Raw genomic sequence first — 26,962 nt, forward strand, 5'->3', positions numbered from 1 at the left:
GGGGTGCTGGAGGTTGGAATAATTTAATTTACTATTCCAACTCCAGTCTGTGCAACAGTAGGGAAGGTGTTGGATTTAAAATCAAACACCTTCTGCCCGCTTCAGCAAGTCGTTGTAGCGGCTTGCGTTGTATTAGCATGCAAGGTAACAATGCAGTCATTGTAATGACCACGTTGTAATGGCATGTGTTGTTTCTCATGCGGGGTAAATTATGTTTCCAGTGTGCCCACATCACAATAAAGCCAAACCTTTTTGGTGTTTCCAATACTTGTTTTGAGCCTGTTCGTATCTGCAGACTGAGCTTTACAACTCCCACCTGCCAACAACCACCCCACTAAACAGGAGTATTGCAACACTGATGCCTGAGACTGTAGGAGCAGAGCAGGCAGATAAAATTAACTTAACGTTTTCTAATCAAGCATTTTACACTGTTATATTGAATTTTCCATCACTAGATTCCCTCTATTGCTTTACATCAATCAATCAGGGGTTTATATTGTGCGGCTACTCACACATGAGGATTTCAAGGTGCTGAGGGGGGGCTGCTGATCCGTCTGGGCGCAGGGGTTCAATGGAAGAGCCAGTACTTTCAGTTTGCGATGGCACACTTTAGGCACATCATTGTAGTCACTGTTTGTGGAAAATGCCAGAGGCTTGGTGCAGTTTTGGACCTTTGCACTTACATTAGCTTGCACTTCAAAGTTTAAAGATTTCCACATCTCATGTTATTACTGTGCCCTTCCAACAGGCGAACAATGTAGCAGTAAAAGTAATCTTCCTCTGTAAACAAAACAATCGTAAACACCTCAAGCAGCCATTTTGTTTTGCCTATTATTAGATATCCCGCTGAAGCAGCTCACGGTTCTGACTTCACCAGACTTAGGGCCATATGTATCATCAAACTATTTTGCATTTCCTAAATAGCGAATTTTAAGGAATCGCTATTTAGGAAATGCAAAATGGTATGTATGAACAAAATCGCTTTTTTATAGCAATTCCTTTACCATTCCTAATTTGCAATTAGCAAATTGCTAATCGCAAATTACCCATTCATTTCTATGGGCCAGGAGGCCCATAGGAATGAAGGGGCAATTTGCGATTAGCAATTTGCTAATCGCAAATTAGGAATTCTTTCAAGGGTGCAGGGGTGTCTCAAGAACACCCTGCTGCACCCCTGAAAATAACATTTGGGGGCATATGGCGCACATACATGCCCTAAGGGCATTTATGAGCGTCATATGGCACCTTTGTTTTTTTGGAAAAAAGCTTTTTTAAAAGAATTCGCAATTTACCACCAACTAGAAGTTGGTGGTAATTGCGAATCCTTATGGGCATTTTTTGAATATTTTTTCTTTGATACATTGCATTTAAGGAATCGCAAAATTTGCGATTCCTTAAGTGCAATCGCAAAATAAGGAATAGCAAATGTTGCGATTCCTTATTTTGCATCAAACATGTTACATACATACCATTTAGCTAATTAGCATTCGCAAAGGCCGAAATTCGCAGAATTTCGGCCTTTGCGAATGCTAATTAGCTTGATACATATGGCCCTTAATACTCAGGAAGCGCATCCAGGATATGGGTCATGGAGTAACAAAAATCCCTTGAAATGTTATGCTCTCCTTTTTTCTTAAAGTACTCCATTTTGCAGCTGCTGTGAGCTATATGATTCCAATTACTGAGTTTCGCCTTCCTGGAGCTGCTGGCTAAATAGAAATTGGAAAGCATTACAAGAAATAATCAAACTCTGCTTTAATCAAAATAGACTGCAATAGCTGCAGAGGAAGGAAGATGTCAGGAATTGGAAACACAGGAGAGAGTGTTCTGAGTTGTGTAGACAGTGACTGCGGGAGATTGCATGCATTTTTCCTGCTCTGCTTGTTATTGGAACCCCTCATAGAGTTGAAAAAGGCAGGAGCACAAAAAAAGGAATTAGGTGATATCATAGTGCAATGGTCTGGCTGATGAAATCTTTATCATAGGACATACACCAGCCTACATGGGAGAACCATTTACATTCATTGCATTAAAAAATAGAGATAAAAAGTCCCCATCGTTGGTCAGCGCAACATTAATTTCAAGGAAACAATGACCTCACCCTAGCTGTGTTGTCTTGTTGTCTGGGATATGCTGTTAGTATGTTTAATTGGTTGCATGTGCACTGTGCCCACACTGCTCAATGGGCCAATCTGCATCATCTAAATGGATACCTTGCAAATCGCTTAAAAGCTGTATCGAATGGCTCGGAGCCTGTGATTTGTAGATAATGTCCTAAGTACATTCGAACCATTGTACAAGTGACAGGAAAATGCACATACAAAGTGCGGTCATCCAAATTTGACCATTGGGAAAAAACATGGATAACTATGGTTTATCCATCAACATAAAAATGGAGAGACGTCAAAATCTACTATTCTGTACCACCTCTTTGTAATCTCTGTTGGTCCAATAACCTCAACAGACTCTTCGTTCAAGTTTGCGCCAACCATCGGACATTGAAGTTGCTTTTTCACCCTCCATGGCGCAAGGGGTGGCTTAAAACATATATTACACTACCAACAAAAGATATCATTCGAACAAATGAGGAACACAGCTTAATATGCATGCAGTCACAAAAAGAACTTGTTTACATTCAACATTTCTAATAAGTGTTGGGGAAAAAATCAATGCTGACGATAAATCGGCAACAATACTGCATGCTGACTTTCCTTACAGAAGCATGGGCATAGAGGAACAGATACCTGCAGGAAAGCTTAATTAAAAAAATCAAAAATACACAAATTAGGGTTACACCATTTTGACAAATGTTGAAGTGGGTGAAGGGATGGGGAACAAGATAGGAAGGGACCACCCTGCGGTAACTGAAAGGCAACCATGTCACAGGTTATTAAGACTACACTTTGTGTCATCCCTAAAGCAGCTTTTTGTTACTCAACGTGAGAAGCAAACTACAAAAATAAACTCCTTTAAATCTATCCTGATAGTGTAGCAGCAGAGGAATTTATATTGCATTGTTAAGAGTTTTCTGTTATGTAAACCTACCACAAAATAATTTTCCATGTAGGAATAGCGCAAGTTAGAGACAAGTCTTAAGTTACTTTCAACAGATGTCAATGTGCTATGAACTGCGGAGATGCCAGTCTTCGCAGCGTGTCGTAGTAGGCGGTGAGACATCAACTCGGCGACAGTCCTACAATTCTATGGCTATGCTTAAATAAAACATTTTTAAAGAAGTGCCATCAAATAGGAAGCCATGAGCGTTTACCCTGCTTCCCACATATTTTTTTTTTTTCATTTAGCAACTAATACATTGAAAGACTGAAAACGTATTAGTAGAGCACTCAATGCAACTGTGATAAATATCTCCAACACAAAAATATTTTCTGGTAAAACTGTGACAATGCATGCTTACTCGGAATAGGTTATGTGTCCCAGTTAAACAGCACAACATATATGCACAGTTCTAAACTAATGAGCAGCTTTAAAAAGAGAAAGTCAGTTATGTTGTGGATGACTGTGGTACTCAACCAGTAGGGCCAGGTGACAAAACAGGATCCCGTCAATGTTTTAAAGTGGGTCCTGGGGCAGGGTGTGAAAAAAGAGTGCGCTTGAAAAAACGATGCAAAATAGAAGCAAAATCGCTGTGAAACTAAATACATTAAAAAAAACACAAAAATCATAAGCGAAATATGCGTGCGTATATTTGCATAAATGATGTACCCTACCCAGGCGCCACCTCTTTTATTATTGACTTATGTCCCTATAAATGTGAAAACCACATTATGTTTCCAGGACTTTATAGAGACATTGCTGAGAATGACTAAGTTGCTGTTTGCCATTTTGGATCTATATTTGTACACAATCATCACTTCTACAATACTGAATTTTGCTTGATCCATTCAACCAAAGTCTGACGGCGATTTTAGTCACTCTGCGTCTACAGGCGTTGCATAGCCACAGTATAATGTGCGACCTCAAATATAATTTTTGGATCCAAGACCGAGTTAAAATGATACAATGGAAGGTCGTCGCACATTAGATATGGAATACAGACTTACAAGACTCTATTTGAGCGCACTTTCCAACAGTATCACTATGATCACAAAGTTTGATGATCGTCCCACTTCTTAGATGAAGGTATGTCAGAATTGGCTTTTTCATAAAACCTGGTTTGTTCGCAGTTATGAGGGAGCTCTCTTTATACAACATCTATAAGGATAACTAGACTGCAAACAGCCCCTTGATTTCCTCTGCTGAGGAAAAATGATGCAATAGATGAGAGAAGGTATTTGGCTTGATAAATTTGTTCTCAGTACCCTGGAGATACTGAAATTAGTTTACTGAGGATGTACCAAAAATACTTTGCTTTGATGAATTGTATGACTTGAACGTCCATAGCAGTTGTTGAAGGAACCCGACTGTAACATTGAGAATATGTGACCTTGAGAAGGCGCATATGTAGAATAACAAACAGAAGTGATCAGTTCCTGGCTGTCAGTGTGACTTTTCAGCCGCCAGGACTCTAGGCTGCATTGAATTACAAACAGTAGCAGTTTTTGAATGTCATCGTAGCAGGCAATGTCCTCTGCCTTAACTCTGTGAAATTGTAGCAGCTTCTATCCTTGGGATCTAGTTGTTGTGCTTGCGTGCTCTAGCTCTGAGTCCATGTGGAAATTGAGATGACATGATGGGGTTTGATGGTGCTGTTGGCAAACAGGTGATATCTTTCTCTGAATACTGGTGTGGATAGTTTGCTTGAAAGAAGTATCGGCTGCAAAGACGAACCAGCTTTTAGCATTTGACATTCGGCTTCTTGAAGTCCGTGCCATGACAGAGGCCAGAAGAAATTTGCAAATTCTCACTTCAGTAGCTACAGCCTAGTTTCAGCTACAAAACCAACTCACTGCAGAATGTGGGCCATGTGAATATCGTCTGCAAGCTTCAGGAATCCTAAATAATATTTTTTCTAGACATGCAGATGAAAGATTCTATGACACAGCACTCTAAAAGGAGCACAACGAGAAGGTTGGGACGCACAGAATATTTCTGTGCTGCCTTTCGGTGAAGACCCAATGGATTTAGATGTGAAGCCAAAAATAAAACCTTAATAAATAAATAAATGAAATGTAAAACAAAACATATAAAAATACATCTTTGGCAGTAATAGCTGGTATCTAGCGTTGACTGTTGGTCACTACAAGAAAGAGTTATTTTCTGCTGCACTTAGAAGGATCTTTCCTCCAGGATGCTGGCTTCACTTATGCCCGAGGTAGGCGCCAATGGTGATGCAAGCTCCAAGGATAGCCAGGCTGAGGAACATCTTCACTGAGATCCACGAGGAACAGAATCCAGGCCTCGAACCATACAATTCCACAAAGGCCTCCTGTAAAAAAAAAAAGATATTATTTAGGTACAGTCATCGAGCTAGTAAATGCTGTCTTTTCTTTTAAAGAAGATATAAGAAACGAGGTGGTTCTAAACTAGCGTGGCCAACATTTAATTGCTGTGACCCTGTATTTCCTAAAAAATGACACGTTTTACAATGCTGTAACCCCACTATATTACTTTTCATCCTTGCTAAGTTGGCTATGACTAATCAATAAATGATGTGGCCCCACCAGCTAACCCCATACCATACTTATGTTGATCAAACTCAACGCCCCCCCACCTAAAAGTTTGGAAAATCCAGTACAACGGGCGAATGGTCTTTAATAATTGCAATGGCATCAATTCACAAAGCCTTTTGGTTAGGTAAAGTCATTTTAGGTTTGCCTAGTGTTCATTTTGGACTTGTAATATATCCATATTCACAGAATAACAATTGACAGAAATACGCAATTACAAAGTACATTTGCGATTGATGAAATTCTGTGACTTCTGTGGAATTTCTACACTTCACAATTTAGGGATGGAGATATTGTGGACGTTTGTGAGTGGGCCCACCAGCAAATGTAGCTCATGGTATACAAACGTGTAAGTTTGAGGTGAGTAGATACCTCTTAAAGGTAGCATTTGCACTCTTGAAATATTTGCAAATGTACTCCTCTCAAGGGCAGGAGAAAGAGTGTTCCCATGGTGGAGTTTGGAAGGGAATACCACTAAATTTAATGGGGATGTAGGGGACAGGGGTTTCTTCACAGCAAAAAAAAAAAAAAAAATCCATTTAGTAAAACACAAAAGTTTTAAAAAAAGTCAATGCACATTTGAGTCACATTTACACAAAGCTGTTTCACCCGCAAATGGTGCATGTAATGTAGACCTTTTGACCCACATGTAAAAGTGAATCTACAATGACAAGCCATGGACTGTTTTTTTCCAATTATCTAAAATTCATACATAACTCGGAAAATCTCGGAGTTAATGCATTAACTGTAGACAGCACAAGCCGAGGAGCCTCTGCTCGCTGTTTCCGATTTGTGCAGTCTGCATTTCATGCATTCATTTTGAGTATTTTCCGAGTTATATGTATGAACTTTAGACATCACAAGTACAAAAAAATCCCGCACAAAGCTCTGCGCTGAGCAGTGCAACTGTGTAACTCTTCAGGATCCTGCACCTGTGCAAAAAAAACATACATTTTTGCACAAGGTGGCCAGTGCAAACGTTGATACTCGTTAGTTCTTATAAATATTGATTTTGCTCCTGTTGACCAGTCTGGTTCCTGATATTGACTTCATAGTCTGTCAGTTTACTTCCAAATACAGTAATTAAACAATAAGCTTAATAAAAGCATTTGTTCGAGCTTTTTATGACAGTCTCGCATTGGGTGTGCACCTATGCAAACAAACTCCCATTGATGAACTAACAGATGGTACACTACAAACGGCAATACTACACCTGTAAAGAAGGACTGGAGCAAAGCGCCATTTGATTAATCAATGTAGAGCAAGCAAAGAGTTCAAGCTCTGCAGGGCACATTACAGTAAGTTGCAGGTCTTCTATGAACTGGCAAAGTGGAAAAGGCTGTTCCGCTTAATACAGGCTGCGAGTGGGCGGTGAGGTGAACAAAGCGTGCACGAGGAAGTAGTGACTTCCTGTCTCTAACTGAGTGAGACAGCTGCCAAGGGGCGGGACTTCCCTCGTTATAACCGTTTCAGCAGGAAATCCTAGTCAGCCGCTTTTGCTGAATGAAACACCACGTGCCAAATTGTATTTAACGGTTTGCTTTAGCACTGTAATGCCAAAAAAAGGCATTTGCGCTTTTTCAGGAAACAACAGTGGATATGCTGTAAAATTTGAGGAACTAAGCACAATAAAGTATTACGTACGGGCATTTTAGACACTGAGAAATAAAATTAGAGAACAGAAACTATGTGAATTACGCTCCTGGTTTTTGGTTTAGAAATGAGGCTGCAGAGATGCGTGTTCAGCATGTTTTTTTAAATTATTATTATTATTTTATACTGTATACAATCACAAATACTTCTGCAGGGTTAGCCCCAACAGGCTTAGAACATTAGTACGGTGCTGTTTATGCGGTTACCCTCTTGCTTGTTAGATTTTGGGAGAGAAGTAGATGTAAGGAGGAAAGGACAAAAAAGTTAAAAATGGCATGCGAGAAATTCACTTATTTTCTTACGGAGGGAGGAATGTTCTACTGAATGATTATAAAAAATGTTTTTTCAGCTAAATACAATTTTTTCCAGGCACATTAATAAAGAAGCATTGGCTGCACCAATAGGTCTTGCCTATGTAAAGCTATTGGCTTTGCCAATATCTTTTAGCAATGTTGTACACCATAGTGGATGCTGTTCAGCATGGCTAAAAGTTAGTGGGGTAAAGGAGACTGGCGTGGAGTGGAGTGTCATGAAGTGGAGTAAAGTAGAATGTTATGAAGTGATGTACAGCAGGGTCGGATTGGGAAGGCGGGCAGTCGGGCAGCTGGGCCGGTGCCTCCGGGTCATCTGTGGGCTCACTTTTTAGGGCCTCTGAAAACTGGCCCACAGAATCGAACTATCTTCCTAGTTCCCGCCAGGCCACTGTGATGTGTCGAAAGTATCATGGCACTTCCCTACCTTGTTATCAAACTGAGGCTTGGGGGCAGTTGTTCTGGCCCTTAGAGCATTCTCACCTCTGCCCCATGCCTCGTGTGGCCGGCTGGCCCAGAAGCAGTGTCAGTCCCCGCTGGGCCATCACTTTCAGGCCATGGCGGGCGTGGAACGGGTGGGAGTATGCAGGGGCTTCGTGGGTGGGAGAGGGGGTTTGGAGGCGGGACATTCTCACCTAAGCCCCAATGGAGTATCAGCATCAGTTGTGTACTCTTCTTGACCCCCCCTCCCCTGCCAGGTTATACCCTAAGGCTATAATTAGACAGGGAGATGGTTAGAGAAGTGGCCTGGTTGGGGCCAGGTTTTGTCAACTCGGTCCCAGTGTTTTTCAGACCTTGCTGGAGGGGTAGGGAGTGTTTGCATAGACCTCGTAGGAGGTCATCAAAGATCAGATACGATGAAGTGTTCGATGGCGTGACAATGCACGGGTAGCCGCGAGGTCAAGGATGGATTCCTATAGGAATCCATCCTTGACTTCACGGCTACCCGTGCATTGTCATACCGTCGAACACTTCATTGTATCTGATCTTTGATAACTGATATTTTGTTGGATTTCATACTTTAAGATCATAATTGGGGTCCGTTAACCCTGGACCACCACATCAGCTGGAACTGTTTTGCGCCCATAGAATTGAAGCAATTTCTAAAAATCAGGCTTGCACTATTCAATGTCCTGATGATGATCCTACTAATTTGTTGAAAGGATCAAAACGCCGTTGACCCATGTGAAACAGCATGCACGTTACTCCATTGTGTTAAAAAAGTGCATTGACTGTTTGGACTAAGCTTGACAGAATTTACAGTTGACAAGCTATACTTGTCTTGCCTGAAATTTCCTTATGTGTTTTGTATATGTCATGTTCCTTGTAGGATACAGGATTGTGTCCCACTATATTGTTGTCCACGAATATGTTTTGGGATTTATTACATTATTAAAGTGATTGTATGGCTGGACTCTCTGAATATAGTTTTTATTCTATTCTATATTTATCCTGTGTATATCTAACTGTTTAAGGACCATTGTTCGTATGTATAACTGTTACCCAAGGTCTCTAATTACCTTGAGGGTTCCCTTGTTTTTCTTTAGAAATGATTTAACTTACATCAAACTAAAACACATCAATCAAAACCGCCTAATATCAACCATTCCCCTCTCACTATGACCTCATCCACATGACTTTCATTACCTCCACCTGTATACCCATCTTCAGACAAGATTGTACACGGACTCCATCCCAGCATACCGTCATGTGTCCAAGGACCGCCTCACTCCATCTCTCCCCCAACTATGTCAAGAATATGTTGCAATATGGCTTAGACTATCATTTCCCACTTCAAGTCTACAGCACCTGGTACAACCTTAGCTATCCTCTGACACTCGAGCCCTGAAACCATTATGTGACGTGATCCCAACTACACAATTAACTAAGTTACACACCCTTGACAAAGTTAAGGCCTGCTACTATCAGAGGTTAATCTCTTCTCCCTAGCCACAACTACAACTCCTGCAGCAAAACTTGCAATCACTATTATCCCATCTTCACACTACTGTTACCTCATAGACCCTAAGAGGCAATGATTTTTCTACTTATTTACACTCAACAACAGGAGCTCATGCACCAGCACACTTGCTCACTCGTGCTTGACTCCTCTAAAACTTTAACCATCTAACTTCCAGCCTCCATCAACCTCCATCTACCCCATCCCCTTCCCCATGGACATACTCATGCCTACCCCCACAACAAGAAACCTTAGAGTACTCCTTGATTCCCAAACAAGACAATAATCCTTTTAATACATGACAACTGCTCCTAGAAAGAAAGTCGGCCTTCATTGTTCGAGACCACAATGAAAGAACATCACAAATACACTGGTCATGAGAAAGCTGTACTACTGCAAAAGCCTGTTCATTGGTCTCCCGAAACATGTCTTCTCGCTCACTGGCTAAGTCATCAACGTTGCAACTCGAGTGCTTGTCTATTTGCACAGCCCCATCTCCCCCATCTGACTAAAATGGGGATACATAAAATGCCTACATAAAATGCCCAGCTTAAGCGACTTACCTTGGTCTTTGAAGCAATCTGCAGCCTACACCCCACATTGCCAAATGATCTCCCGCTACACCCCATACAAATCGCTATCACCTATCAACCACCCCCTGCTCATAATGTCTAAACTTTCCTGTGGACAGCATCACTTTTGCTCATTCTATCTTTTTGTCTCTCTGATGGAAAGCCCTATTAGAATGGAAGACCATTCGTACAATCACCAGCTCAAAACTGCTTTAAAAACATCTTAAATGACAAATCCTACCAGTACTGTTTGCTGTGCAACCATTACCAACAATAATTTGAACTGTAAATATATACATATGTACATAAATGACTGGGCATCTTCACTGTCTTTCCGCAAAACATCCCCAGAGATCCCCAAATACACACTTTTTGGACCATATTAATCACCGCTACAGTATGTTGTCCTGTGTACTCTATTTGAACATTTCTACAGCATATCATTTCGAAATAGTATGACTGCCAAATAAATCAACAATCAAACTTTCACGGACAAAGACGACTTCTGTACTCTTCTTCCATGAAACTACTGGGAAAACATTAAGGCCCTCATTATGACTTGCCAGTTAATTGGTGGGATATTTATCATAGAAAATAAAATCCGCCTCCACTGAGAGGCAATTTATCAGGTGCAATAAATACCACTTAATTATGAGTTCTTAGGAAATAACATGCAGACTTTTGGCTCACCAAAATCTACATGTTCTGGAAAATTCCAGGCTATTCTTCCCGATAGATTTAAGTAGATTTGACCTGCCGATATTTATTATAAAACTCATACTTGCAATATGTGCTGTAACAGAAGTTATCTTTAAACCAGGCAGCTCCTCATGTGGGAATTAATCTGTATACTGCCACTCAGACAGGGCCGGGTTTAGTACTGGTAGCGTCCGGTGCAACAATCACTTTTGGCGCCCCCCACCTCCCATGACCACTTAAACGGATTCTCTCACTACCACCTGCAAAAGTGCCCCTCATCTCTCCTATCATAAGAGATTGCTAAACAGAGTGCACCCCTGAGGTCACAGTGCCCCTTCCACAGGTCAGCGCCCCGTGCGGCCGCACCAGTCGCACTGCCCTAAAGCCGGCCCTGCACTCAGACACAGAGATGGCTTTGTAGTATCTATCATCTTTCACGGTCTTTATCCAATGTCCCTGAAGGAAGGCCTGCCAGTGGCATTGCTGAGCCATCGTCTTCAGCAGGTCTCTCATTCAAATGGCACATACCTGTGACCTATCATAACATGCAGTAGTCATCTATAATGCATGCACTGCTCAACAGACACCCTCTTGCTCCTGTAATGGAGTAGGTCTTACTCAACTCTTAGTTCACAAACATACTATTCACTTCTGCCTATGGGACATTCGTACCAAGATCTACACTCTTAAATGATATGTTGTGCAGTGGGCGAGCAGGTACGAATACAGTACCTTATGCCATCACGATGTACCATACGCTATCTAATCATATTACCAGAAACCATACTGCCAAAAGCGTTTAATATGTTTCTCTGAGAGTATTCACATATGACATTAAAAACACTGGAATCCAAGTTCCGCAATCCCCCTATGACTGGATACACAAATGTGAATATTCTTCGTTTGCAAGAGACAAACCTGGGGAAGGTAAACGTGTACGGGATGCCATTTTGTATCGTGTTGTGTAACTGAACAGAGCTCGAGAAAATTAGACCTACGGCTAATGCCCTACAATGAGACTTGGTGCCTGATCTAGAGTTTGGCAGATTGGTTCCTTTGTCACAAATGTGATAGATATCACCCACCCCTTATTACATTGACATTATATCCTATGGCACTAGTAATAAAGCAGACTGGATATCCGTCACATTTGTGGTGGAATACCCATCCGTCAAAATCGAAATCAGGCCCTTTCTGTCAAAAACCGGGTTGCCACCAAGCCAGTATTTAATAGAGAGTATGTAAAATATGTTTATGTGAAGAACACTATAACAACTGTGGAAATTAGAAAAAGTATGTAGTTTAACTTTTTTTAAAAATAAATACCCGACCAAAAAAATACAAGTGGCAAAACCTGCCAAGAATACTGTGGAGGTTTATAGACCCCTTTTAAATCTGTTCTAAGGCTGAGATAGAAAGACTGAGGTAACAGGAAATCTGCAATGAAACAAACAGAGTCACCATCTGCACCTACTGTACCTTTCTCTTGTACTTAAAGTAAAGGGGGTTTCAGATAACCCACTAGCAGGAACATCTCCGGTTCTGCTGTCTGTCCTGCCAATATGCAGATGCAGCACAGCCAGAAATGGTGGCATAAGCATCACCTGATCCACTGTCTCCTCTGTAAAGGATCTCTAAGCAATGGGTGATCAACTTTCATAAAAATGTAAGTGCCCCTAACATCCTGAGAAACACCTCTTCAGAGTATATATGTATGCTTTGATAATGTAATGATGACATGTCTGCACCTAACACATGCCCTCCCTTTGGTGGTACATTTAAAGTGCTTACTTGTTCTGGCACAAATTCCGCCAGCAGAGATGTGCATTGGTAGATGTTCCATCAGAGAGGTTTGCCCAGAAAAAGGATGGTCCAGCAGTGGAGTCAGCTACTTTGGCAAACAAAACTCTACAACTTCATGGAAACTAAATATGTCAGATTATCCTGCATCAGCTTGGTAGGGGGCAGACAAACTGCAGAAAAGGTGGGCGGGTATTTTACCCACCTAACTCTGAAGAAGGTCCAGAAAGTACATGCTAAAATGAGTGCATGGGAAACTGCACTACTATTAATCAATAATCAGCACTTGGCCCCTTCAAAAAAATTCAAAACACAGACAAAGTGTTGCAACCCTGAGGGACTGTCTGGTGACAGCCCTTTTCTAACTGTTAATCAAAAAGGTCCACCTCAGAAAAGGTCAGTGTATAACTTGTTGCTGTTGGAATACACAAGATGTGTTAAAATACCCCTCACACAACAAAAGGGCCCTTGGTGTCATGCTTGTCCCAGTATTTGTAGGTTAATTAAAAGGCAAACCTGGTTGAAGGGAATTGTATAAATATTAAATATATATCTATACACATTGATAAATAATATTACCATCACACCACTTTGTACATACACCCTTTATTGTGGCAAAACATTAGTGAGTGACAGGGGAATCTGACCCCTGTCCTGACGAAGGGGCATGGCGCCCCAAAACATGTTGACCCGCACAGGAAAGTAAGCCCATTAACCCGCTTACCCTTTCCGATACCAATTTTTTTTTAACAATACCAGCCAGTGTTTATTAAATAGTTTTTTCTATCACTAGGCCAGGTATTTTTAGCATCACTTTTATATCACCCCTGACCCTACTGACACTCACTCCGATTCACTCACATAGCACCCACATTTAAAAGGTGCTCCAGCGTAGTCGCTTGTCGCAGCACTGCCCCGTCCGGCAGCCGGGCGGGAAGACCCCGATGATGAAGCATGACACCAAGGGCCCTTTTGGTGTGTGAGGGGTGTTTTAACACATCTTGTGTATTCCAACAACAACAAGTTATACACTGACCTTTTCTGAGGTGGACCTTTTTGAGTAACAGTACTTTTGCAAGAGGAGGACGTGCCCACCTCGGTGCCACCCAGCACCACCTCTTCCTTCCCTCTTTTTGATTTCCCTAGCCCTTTTCTAACGCCTACAGAAAAGTGCTTAATGGAAGGGGTTGTACGCCAAAGTTGGACAGAATGTATGTACTTGTTAAGTCACACCAGAAAGGGCCATGAAGGCCACAAGATGATTTTAGAACTCAATATTAGGATATATTCTTGTCCAGAGGACATCCCTGATTGGTTCTTAAATTCCCAGATTTGTGACAAACTTTGCAGCTTTGTTAAGTACAATGCCACTTTTTGTTTTAACTTGTTTTGGACAACGACTACAAGAGGTGTCAACGTTTATAAAAGATCACAGCCCTGCCTGGATTCTTGAGGCTAAAAACATAGTTATTTGAGTAGACCAAGACATTCGTGTATACCCTAAATAAAAGTCAAATGTTTTTCTTAGAACAGTTCTGTGTCCCCTTGGGTGCTAAATCATCCAGTTTTCTTTGCTTTAACAAAAATGGTGCTGCACATAGCATGAACTGTAAGATATGGACCTCCAGTCAAAATTTTGCTCAAAAACACCCTAGAAGACATAAATGTAGATGGAGAGAAGAGAAGCTAAGTAGCATTGCACATCTGCACTGAATACCTTCATATAGAAGGATCTGGTGTAAAATACTTGTAAATAATTTCAGAAATGTAAACAGTCTGGTGCACCAGTCATCCAGCACAGGAAGGCCACGTGTATTCGTTTTCGGCCTGGAATTGGTATGAGAGTGTTTGAACAATTTTCAAGCTTTATTTTATTTTTTATGAGTTTTATATACATAATACATACATTTGTTATGTGGGTTTTCTGCCGTTGGCAAAGACAGAGTCCCTTTTGCGCGTGTCTCCCTTTGCTGGCTATATTTTTGTAGAGAAGTAGGTCTAAGATAGGAAAGTACAAGAAAGTTAGGAATACGCGGAGGAGGAGGATAGGACAGACAGACAGCTAAATACCATTATGACCTGGCAAAAGAATGCTCTAGTCCCTGACATGTCAGTTGCCCGGTAGGAACTGCACGGCAGGCAAGCAAGTGCGGGACGGTTTCTTATGGCGGTTCGAAAGGGACCAGGGCTTTGTCCAGGACTTCATCAGTCAATTCACTTGAATGTTGTAATCCCTGTCCAAAGCTGTTTGATGGCTTCACAGGAGTAGCCAGAGCATAAAGTCATAGGCCCACTACCATGAGGGAAGCTACTTTCACTCACAAAACACGACCCTTTTGAATTCTCTGACACTTCCACCCTAATTCAAAGCAGACTTCATGAGGCAAAAAGCCTCACCTATTGTGGCAAGCGCAAACTGTGGTCTGTACTTATACGACCAAATTCTTCTGCTTAGAGTCCTCTGTATCGCCTTCCAACTCTTTCAATCTTACTAAAGTACTATGGATCAGTGGAGAAACAACATAGACACTGTAACAACGGGACTGGATGTGGTCTCACGGCTAGACTGCCGACTTTGGAGCTGGGAAACCAAGGTTCAAGCCTCTGGGTCGAATCCACATCATGTGATTCTGGGCAAACCACCTAATTTCCCCGTGCCTACCAAAAGAATGAATGTGTCCTAGTGTAACGTAACTGGTGCTCATGTAAAGCGCTCTAATATCTTCGGGTCGAGTTTGCACTATATAAATCTGCAAAAAACTGTGCAGAACATTATGTGACTATCTCGGCCCGTGAGTGACATTTATTTCTGTCGTCGCACATGTGCAATGACGTAACCAATGGAGCTGGAAGTAGAGGCGATGAAGACAGACACTTTTCTGTGAGCTGCCAAACTTTTTTGATTTCGATGCAAGCATCGACAAGTAATTTAGGAGCGATGTAGCTGCATAAGGAAAGAGTGCAGTGCTAAATTGGAGCCTGTGGTTTCCGGTACTCGACACCGGCACTTAATTGTCAACACCGCATTTATGACAGTTTGCCACATGGTGGCACTGCTCACCTAATTTAGAAATGGGCCGAACAACGGTTGTTTATGAATACAATATACATTAAAAATTACAAATACCGGCCTTAGCAGCCATTCCTTTAGCTTTGGGGACCTGGAATAATCTGAACTGTCGCATTTGCAGGCGAGAGAGATGGTTCGTAGTTGTTTTGGCTGCGACCATAGGGGCAAAGGGTGAAGCATGCTGCAGTGGCCTCCAGTTCAGGGCCCGGGCACTTATTATTTTGCAAACTAAGCACTGAAAGAGTGAAAAAAATATATGGATGTGCCCACAGGTTTTAGAGATGTCATTAGCCACCTGTTGGGGTTGACCACATACCCCTCTTCTCACTTGTGGACACATGCTGAAGTCAACAAAACAGTGATGGGTTGAATGTTTAAATGAATCTCTGTCACTGGTACCTATTTGGTGCACATCCCAGTCCATCATTATTTTGCCCACTATGCCACCTCTGATTAGACTCAGCCATATACAAACCAGCCTTGGTCATGCTACAATAGAAACATTCCAAAACGAAATGTCAAGCCAAGTCCTCTGTGAACCACAGCTGAATAGAAAAGAACTCAGGGGATTAGAATTTTTAGATTTGGGTGTAAACTTTTGAATATGAATATATTTCCTTACAAAGCGATGCTTAATGGACACTGTGTTATGCCACTTTCATAACCTAGTCATATGGACCTTTTCCCCATTTAAAATGCAGTTCCTATTTTTTTCCACACACTCTCTTGGAATCTGATCTCCATCAATGTTATCTATCTGCGAGACAGTTGTAGAGTTATATAGTCTTTGTACGTTTAACACAACTGTTAGGATCATGTGATGGCTGAAACAGATGCCTTTATGGGCAGCATGAATATGCTATAGGAGTCCTAGGACTTGAATTGATAGGACTAGTAAATTCACACTTGCAGGCTATATTATATTGTTGGGATCAAAATGCACAATTCCATAGTGTTCGAGAGGTGTGGACGGCTCCCCATGAAAATCTTTGGTTGCAAAAGAATTTCTACGAATAACAGCTGTGATATAAGGTGTATTGATAGAAAGGAAGGGGTGTCTTGCAGATCTAACCAAGAGAAGCCATGTTCGTATGCAAACAAAAAACCTGTATTGTGTGTTGTATGTTACAATTTCAACATCAGTAATACCGATCTGAACATATAATGAGTGCTCAATTTGAGCTGGTAGTTTCCAGTACTCGGCACCGGCACTTAATCATCAACACAGGCACTTTTCATGAGCACCAGTTAAAGACGCATTTCTTTAAAGGGAAATTATGTGATTTGCTCAATATCACAGGCTGTTGAACCAACATCGAGACTCGAACCTGTTTCCCAGCTCTGAAGTCGGTAGCTCTGCCCATTACGTCACATCATCTCCCCACTTTCATGGTTAGTAGTTGGTTCTGTTTTAGGCAACGCTAACAGGAGGGCTGGTGCAACCTGCCTCCTGATTGTAATGTTTGTGGACTGCGTGCCAGCAGTCAAGTTGATGCGCACGTAGACGTGCGCATACGCGGGCGTGGTACGTCACGCCGCGTAGCATAGCCGCGTAGCTTATAAAATAAAGGAGGCGTGGCTCCGGGGGTTAGTCCGGACCACGCGGATGATTAATCTGGTGTCCCGGGTCCTTGTGTTCAGCGCAGCGATAGCGGCACTGCGCACGTGAGATACAAGGCCCCGACAATGGCGACGAGGATATGAACGGACCTATGCTGTGCCCCAACACTTGATCCTGTCCACCCTTCGGCTGTGCGCTGATGCGCTTACGACATCAGAGGCCCCACATACTGTGGTCCCGATCGGGGCTGCTTACCCTAGGTGTGGGAGGCGGCGCCTGACGACGCGCATGGCCGGCGGCCATCACAGCGGCACCCGTGTAGTGGAGTATGGCGGCAAGTGCAACACCCCGAGAGCAAGGAAGGCAGAGACAGCGCCCCGACGCTCAGCACAGGGTAAGGGCAAAGCACAGCCCGCGATCAGCAAATGCAGGCCCTGCATCCCTATCAACCGCATCGGTGGGCACATCTCAGTGACGTGTGACATGTCAGCAACCGGCAAGGTTAAAGTCCAGCACATTTAAGCGGCCCATCAGCGAGACATACAGGGAGGAGTCCCCAACCAGCGACAACCGCTCCTACGTACCCACCAAGGGACTGAAAGACACCACGTGCTAATATGGCGGCTATTCCACCCATTGAGCCGTTTGTGGTCGACGGCGCGCCGGCGTCCCTAGCGCCACGCTGGAAGGACTGGACGGAGCGGCTGCAGTTCTATTAAGAGGGGGCCGGAACGGCGAGAGAACGACGCAGGGCGCTTCTCCTTCATCTAGGAGGGAAGGACATTCACAGGATTTACAAGACCCTGGTAGAAGCCACTCCACACACCTATGTCACGCTCCTCAACGCGCTCAACGCACACTTTGAGCCCATGGCTAGTAAAGACTATGAGCGATTCATCTTCAGGCAGGCGCGACAGGAAGCCGAAGAATCACTCGACGCGTTCCATGGGAGGCTTAAGGAACTGGCCAGCACATGTGGGTTCCGCGATGAGCAAGAGGAGATACGCGGCCAAATAATACAGGGGTGCTACTCCTCCAACCTGAGAGTAAAAATCCTTCAAGAAGATGGTAAACCGCTAGCGGACATTTTGAAGCTAGGCCGCTCCAAAGAACTGTCACAGGCGAGAGCCGCACACATGGAAGTGGCGCTCCACAGACCGGTCAAAACAGAGCAAGTCAACGTGGCCGCACAGGTCAATGTTGTCCGGCCGAAGCAGCGCCAATTCGGAGGAAGGAAACCGCAAGAACGTCGGAAAGAATGCGGATACTGTGGAGGCATGCCATATCGTGCTCAAGAATGTCCGGTGCGCGCGAGGAAATGCTGCTCGTGTGGGCGAATGAACCATTTTGCGTCGGTGTGTAGGTCCTCCAAGCAAAAGCCCGAAGCAGCCCATGCCATCAGAGAAGGCCCGGACAGTGAAGACATGGACGACGATGCCAATGATTACCCGGTCCACTATGTGTTTGCCATCGACTAACCACAAAGGAAGAAACGGCGCCTCCCAAATTGCCGCATAAGAATGCAACACCAAGAGGTGAGAGCTACAATTGACACAGGAGCCTCGATTGAACTTATGGCGGCAAACGTATACAACCAACTGCAAGAGAAGCCAGTGCTGAGGGCGGCAAAGATCCGAGTCTTCGCCTACCGACAGAAGACCCCGATCCCGTTAATTGGGTGTTTCCAAACAGAGCTACAACACCAAGACAGGAAGATATCGTCGACTGTCTACGTAACTAAAGAGGGCAGTGGAATGCTCCTCAGTGGACAGGCGGCCGAAGAACTCCAACTGATATCCTTCGCTATGGCGGTGTTGGAAGAAGAACTGGACACAATTCTCGAAGAGTTTGAAGACACATTCCAGGGCATTGGATGTCTAAAAGGAAAGGAGGTGTCTCTCCATATCGACCCGACCATTCAGCCAGTGGCACTCAGGCACCGAAGAATAGCGTTCCACTTGAGGAAAAAGGTAGAGCAAGAACTTGAAGCTCTCGAGAGACAAGGCATCATTGAGAAGGTCAGCTGGCCCACTCCGTGGGTATCGCCAATCGTGGTGGCGCGAAAACCCAAACAGCCGGGACAGGTCCGCATCTGTGTCGACATGCGCCTACCCAACGCAGCAGTGAAGAGGGAACGGCACTTAACGCCCACCATCGATGACATTCTGGGGGAATTGAACAAAGTGGTTCTCCAAAATGGACCTCAGGTCAGGGTACCATCAGCTGCCCCTACACCCGGACTCCCGGTATATAACCACCTTCTCCACCCACGTGGGCCTCAGACGATATCGAAGACTCAACTTCGGGATATCGAGCGCCGCCGAAGTCTTCCAAAACACCATCAGGGAGGTCCTGAGCGGGCTCACGGGAGTCCTAAAAGTCAGCGGCGACCTACTGTTATACGCGAACACAGTTGAGGAACATCACCAAAGACTCAGAGGCGTATTGCAGAGAATCAAGGAGTCGGGCCTGACATTACACCGGGAGAAGTGCCAGTTTCTCCAGAACAAAATCAGCTTCTCAGGATACACCTTCTCGGACCAAGGTGTTGCCCCAGACCCAGACAAAGTGAGAGAGGTACAAGCGGCCCCAGCGCCGACTAACATATCGGAAGTACGGAGCTTCCTTGGTATGGTAAATTTCTGCAGAAGGTTCATCACAGACTTGTCCAATCTCACCAGGCCCCTCCGGGAACTCACCAAGTCCACCACCCCCGGGCAGTGGGGAGAAGAGCAGAACATGGCATTCCAAAACACCAAAGCAGCGCTATCGGCGGACAAGACTTTGTCGTACTTCGACCCGGCAAAACAGACCAACATAGCCATGGGCGCCAGCCCATACGGGTTGGGAGCAGTACTGTCACAGCGCCAGGGAGGCGAAGACTGGGCATCCATCGCCTACCGCCAGACGGTCACTGACCGAAACCGAACAACGGTACTCTCAGATTGAGAGGGAGGCAATTGCAATCCATTGGGCCTGCAGGCACTTTCACGTGTACGTGTATGGACATCCGTTCACTGTATCCACAGATCACAAGCCTCTAATCCCTCTATTCCGAGGGTCAGTCTCCAAACCACCACCCAGGATAGAGAAATGGATCCACCAGCTCCAGGAGTATGACTACCAGCTGGAATTCAAACCCGGGCGACGAACCCGGCAGACTCCCTCTCAAGGCATCCCAGAGCAGCAACCAGCAAGGAAGAAGAAGACACGAAGAGACGGAGGAATACGTGAGAATAGTACTAGAAAGATCGAGACCTCTGCCCATGAGCATGGACATGATCACTGAAGCAACCCGCAGTGATGAAGTCCTCCAGTTGGTGGTAAATGCCCTGCGGGCCAATGACTGGAAAACCCTTCAAGCGTCACTAAGCACGAGGACGCCCGAAGCGAAGAGTGCCCTAGAGACCATCCTCAAGGTAAAGGAGGCACTGTCAGTAGACAGCCAGGGGTGCCTCCTAAGGGGACCACGGATCGTGAGGCCAACAAGCCTGACCCAACAAGCAATTGAACTGGCTCACCGCGGACACCAGGGAATGGTGAAAACCAAGAGCCGACTCCGTGCGAAAGTGTGGTTTCCGGACATGGACACCAGAGTGGAACAGACTGTCAAAGAATGCCAATGGTGCCAGGCGGCAGGGCAGCCCGAGTGCCCGCCCCCGGTCATCACCGAAGATAACCCGCGGAGGCCATGGGAACAAGTCAGCGCAGACTTCGGGCACCTTCCAGATGGTAGATATATGCTTGTCATCATTGATGATTTCACCAAATACCCCGAGGTGGAAATAGTAACAACACTGACTGCCAAAGAAGTTGTAGCAAAGTTTGAAAAGGTCATCGCCACACACGGTATCTTTGAACAGGTCAAAACCGACAATGGACCGCCATTTCAGGGGCAAGAATTTGCAGACTACCTCAAGGAATGGGGAATTCAGCACCGGAAAGTGACCCCCCGCTGGCCCCAAGCCAACGGGCAAGTCGAGAGGTTTATGCGAACTCTCAATAAAGTCATCTGGATCGCCCATGCCGAAGAGGCGCCACTGGAGAGAGCCATCTACTCATTCCTGAGGGAGTACAGGCTCACACCCCAGGAGGCGATCAAATGACTGCGCCAGCTTCCGACGCAGAGCCAAGGAACCGTCCATCTGGGAGAGAGATCAAGTCTATGTGAAAGACAGATACCCCGGGAGCAAATTCCGACTCCCGTTTGAACCAAGAACTTGGACGGTCACACGCCGCACCGGCACCATGGTGACTGCTCAACTGAATGGAGAAACCGTCACACGAAATGTCTCTTTCTTCAAGAAAGCCTCCGTTCCACCAGATGATCGTCCCGGCCAGGAACCCGAAAGAGAGCTGCCCAACCCATGGGAAGGAAGCAACAGCCCGCCAGGAGGTGAGCACGGAACCCCATTGGAGAGATCGGCGGTGAGTCCCCCGGCTGCGGGGACGCCGAGAGTCGCCAGCCCCCACCTCTCTGGGGAGCCCCAATCGCCAGCAACACCACGACAGGAAGCCCCACGGAGGGTCCTGTTTCGCGGAGAGGCCGCGGGCTGTGGACTGAGAAGGAACTCAGCCCCATCTTCGCAGCTGGCGGACTTTGCGGTGGGCTGAGGTCAGAACTCCTGACCACCAGACTGGTAACAGGCCGGATGGCCGTTTTGTTTTACTTACTTAGCATTTGAGACTAAAGGACTTTTGAGTGACAGTTGTGTTTTGTTTAAATTAAGGTTAAAAGGAATGTACTGTTTGTGGACTGCGTGCCAGCAGTCTAGTTGATGCGCATGTAGACGTGCGCATACGCGGCGTGGTACGTCACGCCGCGTAGCATATAAAATAAAGGAGGCGTGGCTCCGGGGGTTAGTCCGGACCACGCGGATGATTAATCTGGTGTCCCGGGTCCTTGTGTTCGGCGCAGCGATAGTGGCACTGCGCACGTGAGATACAAGGCCCCGACACTGATGAGAGCCCCAACACTTTTTTGTTTACAGATAACCACTGCGTAGATTGACTTCACAATATCATCAAGGTAAGCATATATATTGGAAGTATAGATTTACGATTCCTAAGTCCACATTCACCTACCATGCCAATATCTTGGCACAAAACGTAAGTTAATGTTGATAGCAAATCTTCTATATATTGTGGTAGAAACCCAGTCCTATAATCTTGCATGCACAAGGAGTGAATGCGTGGACATGTTCATGAGGGTAGGCAGAGGCTTGGTGGGTGCAGCGTGCTCTTTAGTTGGTTGCTAAGAAATAAATGAGGCGGATCCGCTCTCTTTGCCCCAAGCCGTGGCGAACAGTGTTCACAGTCGGTGGTCCTGCTCTGAGCAGCACTTGGAAGACAGCACTTGAAGAGCCGCTGGGATGGTTGTGATTTTATTTGTTGCTAAGGTCTTGCGTGCTGGAGGCAGTCGCTACGGGAAAGAACCAACTTCCCCGCTTTGATCTCAAGTCTGCAATGAAATCTTCAGATCTTAAAAAGATTACATGAGGAAAGGTGTCATGCGCGTCTAATGCAGCTTTTCAGCCTCCACACAAGCTACACAGCAAGAAAAAAATGGTCTTGGCGTTCCCAATATTCAGCTGGTGAGCAGAGAAATGTGCAGAATGTTTATCATGGAAATATTTTACATTCCAGATTCAAAAATTTTACATTTTTCCGAGATAAAATAATGTATGTACTTATTGCACTTTGACAGAGAATGAAACAAGACAATGAAATCCCATCAAATTAAAGAGCAAATGCCACGGAAAGTGCATAGTTGCCCATTGACCTCCTCTATAAGCACACCCCAAATTCCTCCCCACACCTGTTCGCCCAAAGAACTTGTGCACCATTCCCTGAGGGGTCTTCTTACCCAAAAACATATAATTAGGGATGGGCACATCACATTCAAACCCTCTCACATACATATGTGCAAGTGTGTGCACAAACACCTGCTTGTCCACCCAAAAAGAGCCACATGCAGACCCGCACCCTCGCAGACATGTTTTAATACTTACCTTGTAGTATGAGTGGAGAAGTGTGGCTCAATGGTTAGAGCGGCAGACCCTGATGCAGAAGGCTAGCCCGGGACCAGGGTTCAATTCCCCGCCTCGGGTCTTGGGCTCAAAAAATTCCACGGACCTGAAAATTCTCGCCTCGGTGCCTATTCCAATCATGGAGTCCCACTCTGCAACTCTGGGCAATAGCTTGCTTAATCTCCGCAGCGGCCCCAACAGCGCTGGGATGCCTGGCCTCCACCTTGGGGGTGCCCAGGAGTGGAGGCCTCACAGGGAAAGCCAGGATGGGTTCCACAGCGGTATTTGTGCAAGCGCCTTGAGACCCTTGCGGGTGAGTAGTGCGCTATACAAGTATCAATAAAAGTATCAATTTACAATTTACCTTCTGATGCCTGACTGTGACGCACCACACTCAAGCTGCTCTTGGTTCCAAGTTCCGCCACATGGCCGGCAGTGTGATTCAGAGCACAGGGCCTTATTTCAGCCAATGGACTCGCGTTTCCAACTGTATGAGGACCTTATATTACATACCCCACTACTGGGTTTGAATCAGTGATCTAACGAATACTACTAACCAGTGCCGTCTTAACGCATGGGTACGCAGGGCAGTTGCCCGGGGTCCCATGAGCATAGGGGCCCAATGCAGACCAGAATTTAACACTAATTTTCCATTAAACATTTTTATTCCTATGAGTGGTTGTGCAGGCAGGGCCCAGCGCGCTACTTTGCCCAAGGGGCTTTAATGCTGTTAATAGGGCCCTGTTACTAATCGGAAGAGGAAGATACATCCGAAATGGTGTTCAGTCCTTTAAGGCCATTCAGATACATCTGAACAGTAAAAATTCCTAACAGTTTGATGTTTAGGTGAGATATGTGAGCTGGATGGGTAACGGAAATAAGCGTAATATTAACCAGATTGGGAAAGTGTAGAAAATCGAAGGGATGTCAAACAGTGCCAACAGGAGACAAATACCTGAACTTGGCTACAAGAACATCACCTCAATCAATCAATAAATCAATCAAAGCATTTATATAGCGCGCTACTCACCCAGAGGGTCTCAAGGCGCTATTGATCGAACAGCCAGGTCTTGAGCTGCTTCCTGAATGCGAGGTGGTCTTGGGTCAGGCGGAGGTGGGTCGGGAGTGAGTTCCACATTTTGGCGGCCAGGTAGGAGAAGGACCTTCCTCCTGTGGTGGCTCTTCGGATGCGGGGAACGGCGGCGAGGGCGTGGCTGGTCGATCGAAGCTGGCGTGTGGGGGTGTAGAAGTTGAGGCGGTTGTTGAGGTATCTTGGTCCTTGGTTGTGTAGGGCTTTGTGTGCGTGGATGAGGAGTCGGAACGTGATTCTCTTGTTGACCGGGAGCCAGTGCAGGTCTCTCAGGTGTCCGGAGATGGGGCTGTGGCGGGGGATGTCCAGGATGAGTCTTGCTGAGACGTTCTGGATCCGCTGGAGTCTCTTCTGGAGTTTGGCAGTGGTTCCGGCGTAGAGGGAGTTGCCGTAGTCCAGTCGGCTGGTGACGAGGGCCTGGGTGACCGTCTTCCTGGTCTCGGTGGGGATCCACCGGAAGATCTTACGTAGCATGCTCAGGATGTTGAAGCATGACGAGGAGACGGCGTTGACTTGTCTGGTCATGGAGAGGGAGGAGTCCAGAATGAAGCCCAGGTTGCGTGCGTGCTCCGTTGGTTTGGGTGCGCTGCCCAGGGCAGGGGGGCCACCAGGAGTCATCCCAGGCGGAGGGCGAAGATCCCAGGATGAGGACTTCCGTCTTGTCTGAGTTTAGTTTCAGGTGGCTGTTCATCATCCACTCGGCTACGTCTTTCATCCCTTCGTGTAGGTTGGCTCTGGCGGTGGCGGGGTCGTTGGTGAGGGAGAGGATCAGCTGGGCGTCGTCGGCGTAAGAGATGATGTTGAGGTTGTGTTGGCGTGCGATGGCCGCAAGGGGGCTCATGTAGACATTGAAGAGGGTGGGACTGAGCGAGGAGCCTGGAGGAATGCCGCAGATGACTTCGGTTGCTTCTGATCTGAACGGAGGAAGGCGGACTCTCTGTGTCCTTCCGGCGAGGAAGGAGATGATCCATTCTAGTGCCTTCTCTTGGATTCCGACGTTGCTGAGTTGCTGCACTAGGGTGCGGTGGCAGACAGTGTTGAATGCTGCGGAGAGGTCCAGGAGGATGAGGGCCGCTGTTTCCCCGTTGTAGAGCAGGGCTCGGATGTCGTCAGTGGCTGCAATGAGGGCGGTCTTGTGCTGTGGTTGGCCCGGAAGCCAGACTGCGAGAGGTCGAGGTATCCGTTCGTCTCGACCTCAGCTCAAGACACTGATTTCAAGCAACTAAGAAAGAAATTAAGCAGGGCACGAGTCCTAAAAAGAGAAGTGGGGGGGCGCTGTCACCGGAAGTGACGTCACGACAGGAAGTGACGTCACGAAAGGTGTGCTCCGATCTCGTCCCAGAGACGCCAGAGTTAAGTCCAGCTGTTTGGCAGGGGGGACGGCGTCCCCCCGTAAAATAAGTGGGGGACGCCGCCCACCCGCGTGGTACCCCGACTCGAGCCCTGAAATTAAGTCTCTACAACAAAATGGCCTTAAGATATCCTTCAGGAGGTGCAGAATCTGCAATGCTTTTAACCAGAATCCCAAGAGCAACGTAAAACAGGAAAAAAATAAAACATGGCTGCCCGAAATCGGAAAGAGAACATGTTGGGGTCTCATGTGTATTCTGTCTTGGGGTCCCCTCCACGTGTGAGTGCAATCCCTTAAAGGTGATAAAATGTCTCCTTATTCTAGAGGGGACGGAGGGCTAGCTACCATTAGTGAAGCAGGTGCAGTCGCACCCGGGCCCAGGGGCCTGAGGGTCCATCGTTTGACATGTATGGCTCTCTTTTTTCCTTACCTGCAATATGGCCCATGGCATCTTTGTACATCACTGGGAGAAGAGCACATGTGTACCACCCATTCTCACTTACTACCTGCAGATACAATGCAGACTGAAAGCCACAGGGCAGTGACTAGCCTAGGCAGGGCTTTAAGTGGAATGAAAAAACTAGAGGGTCTCTCAAAGGGGCGTGGCCGATGTAATTAAGAGCGTGGCTAAAAATCTATGCTTGGCATGGTGTGCTGCCCAACTGGTCTTTTACTGCTTCTGTCATTGCATACAGATATATAATACTTATACAACAAGTAACATTACACCTACAACACGCCAGAGCTATTAGTTCTGCTAATGGTCCTCGTTTGTGTAAAATAAATCAACTACTACTCCGGCTTACTTGAATATATAACATTGAAAATGCTTCCATTCTGAAATGATGAGACTTAAAGAACTATAACGGGTCTCTTTAAAGTTACCTCAAAAGCAGTGAAGGGTGGTAGTACTGCTGTAGAGTTACAGAGTTTTTTTTCACCCCGAGGGGAAAATTGAATAGCCCATTCGCATAGAGACCGGGTTCGGTACATGGGTTATAGAACTGTCGGTACTGAGCACAGGCGGGACCCGGCCCACTTAAAGCCCTAGGCCTCGGTGTTCCAGAATGATCGATTTTAATAATTTACTGAGGAGTGAAGGATACCTGAGAAATACGTACGCCTATATTCTGTTCAGCCGTGCAGAGAACTGCAGGATAAAAATGTGATTGCTAATGGGTGCGTTAACCCACCAAACCATTGTATTGTACAGACATTTATGGAAAATCAAGAAATTGC

The 26,962-nt window shown here is 45.6% G+C and overlaps 1 protein-coding gene across 1 annotated transcript in view; it reads right to left on the minus strand.

Annotated features, from left to right (window-relative positions):
- Window positions 1-1,556: 1,556 nt before the first annotated feature.
- BCL2 (BCL2 apoptosis regulator) overlaps window positions 1,557-26,962 on the minus strand; it is a 564,244-nt gene continuing 538,838 nt past the window's right edge. The window contains exon 2 of the mRNA XM_086965219.1: window positions 1,557-5,386. Within this exon, the coding sequence (XP_086821345.1) occupies window positions 5,258-5,386 (129 nt within the window). The 3' untranslated portion in view covers window positions 1,557-5,257. The remainder of the gene's footprint in view (window positions 5,387-26,962) is intronic.

Source organism: Lissotriton vulgaris, chromosome 4_1 (genome assembly GCF_964263255.1).
Source record: "Lissotriton vulgaris chromosome 4_1, aLisVul1.2, whole genome shotgun sequence".
Lineage (NCBI taxonomy): Eukaryota > Metazoa > Chordata > Amphibia > Caudata > Salamandridae > Lissotriton > Lissotriton vulgaris.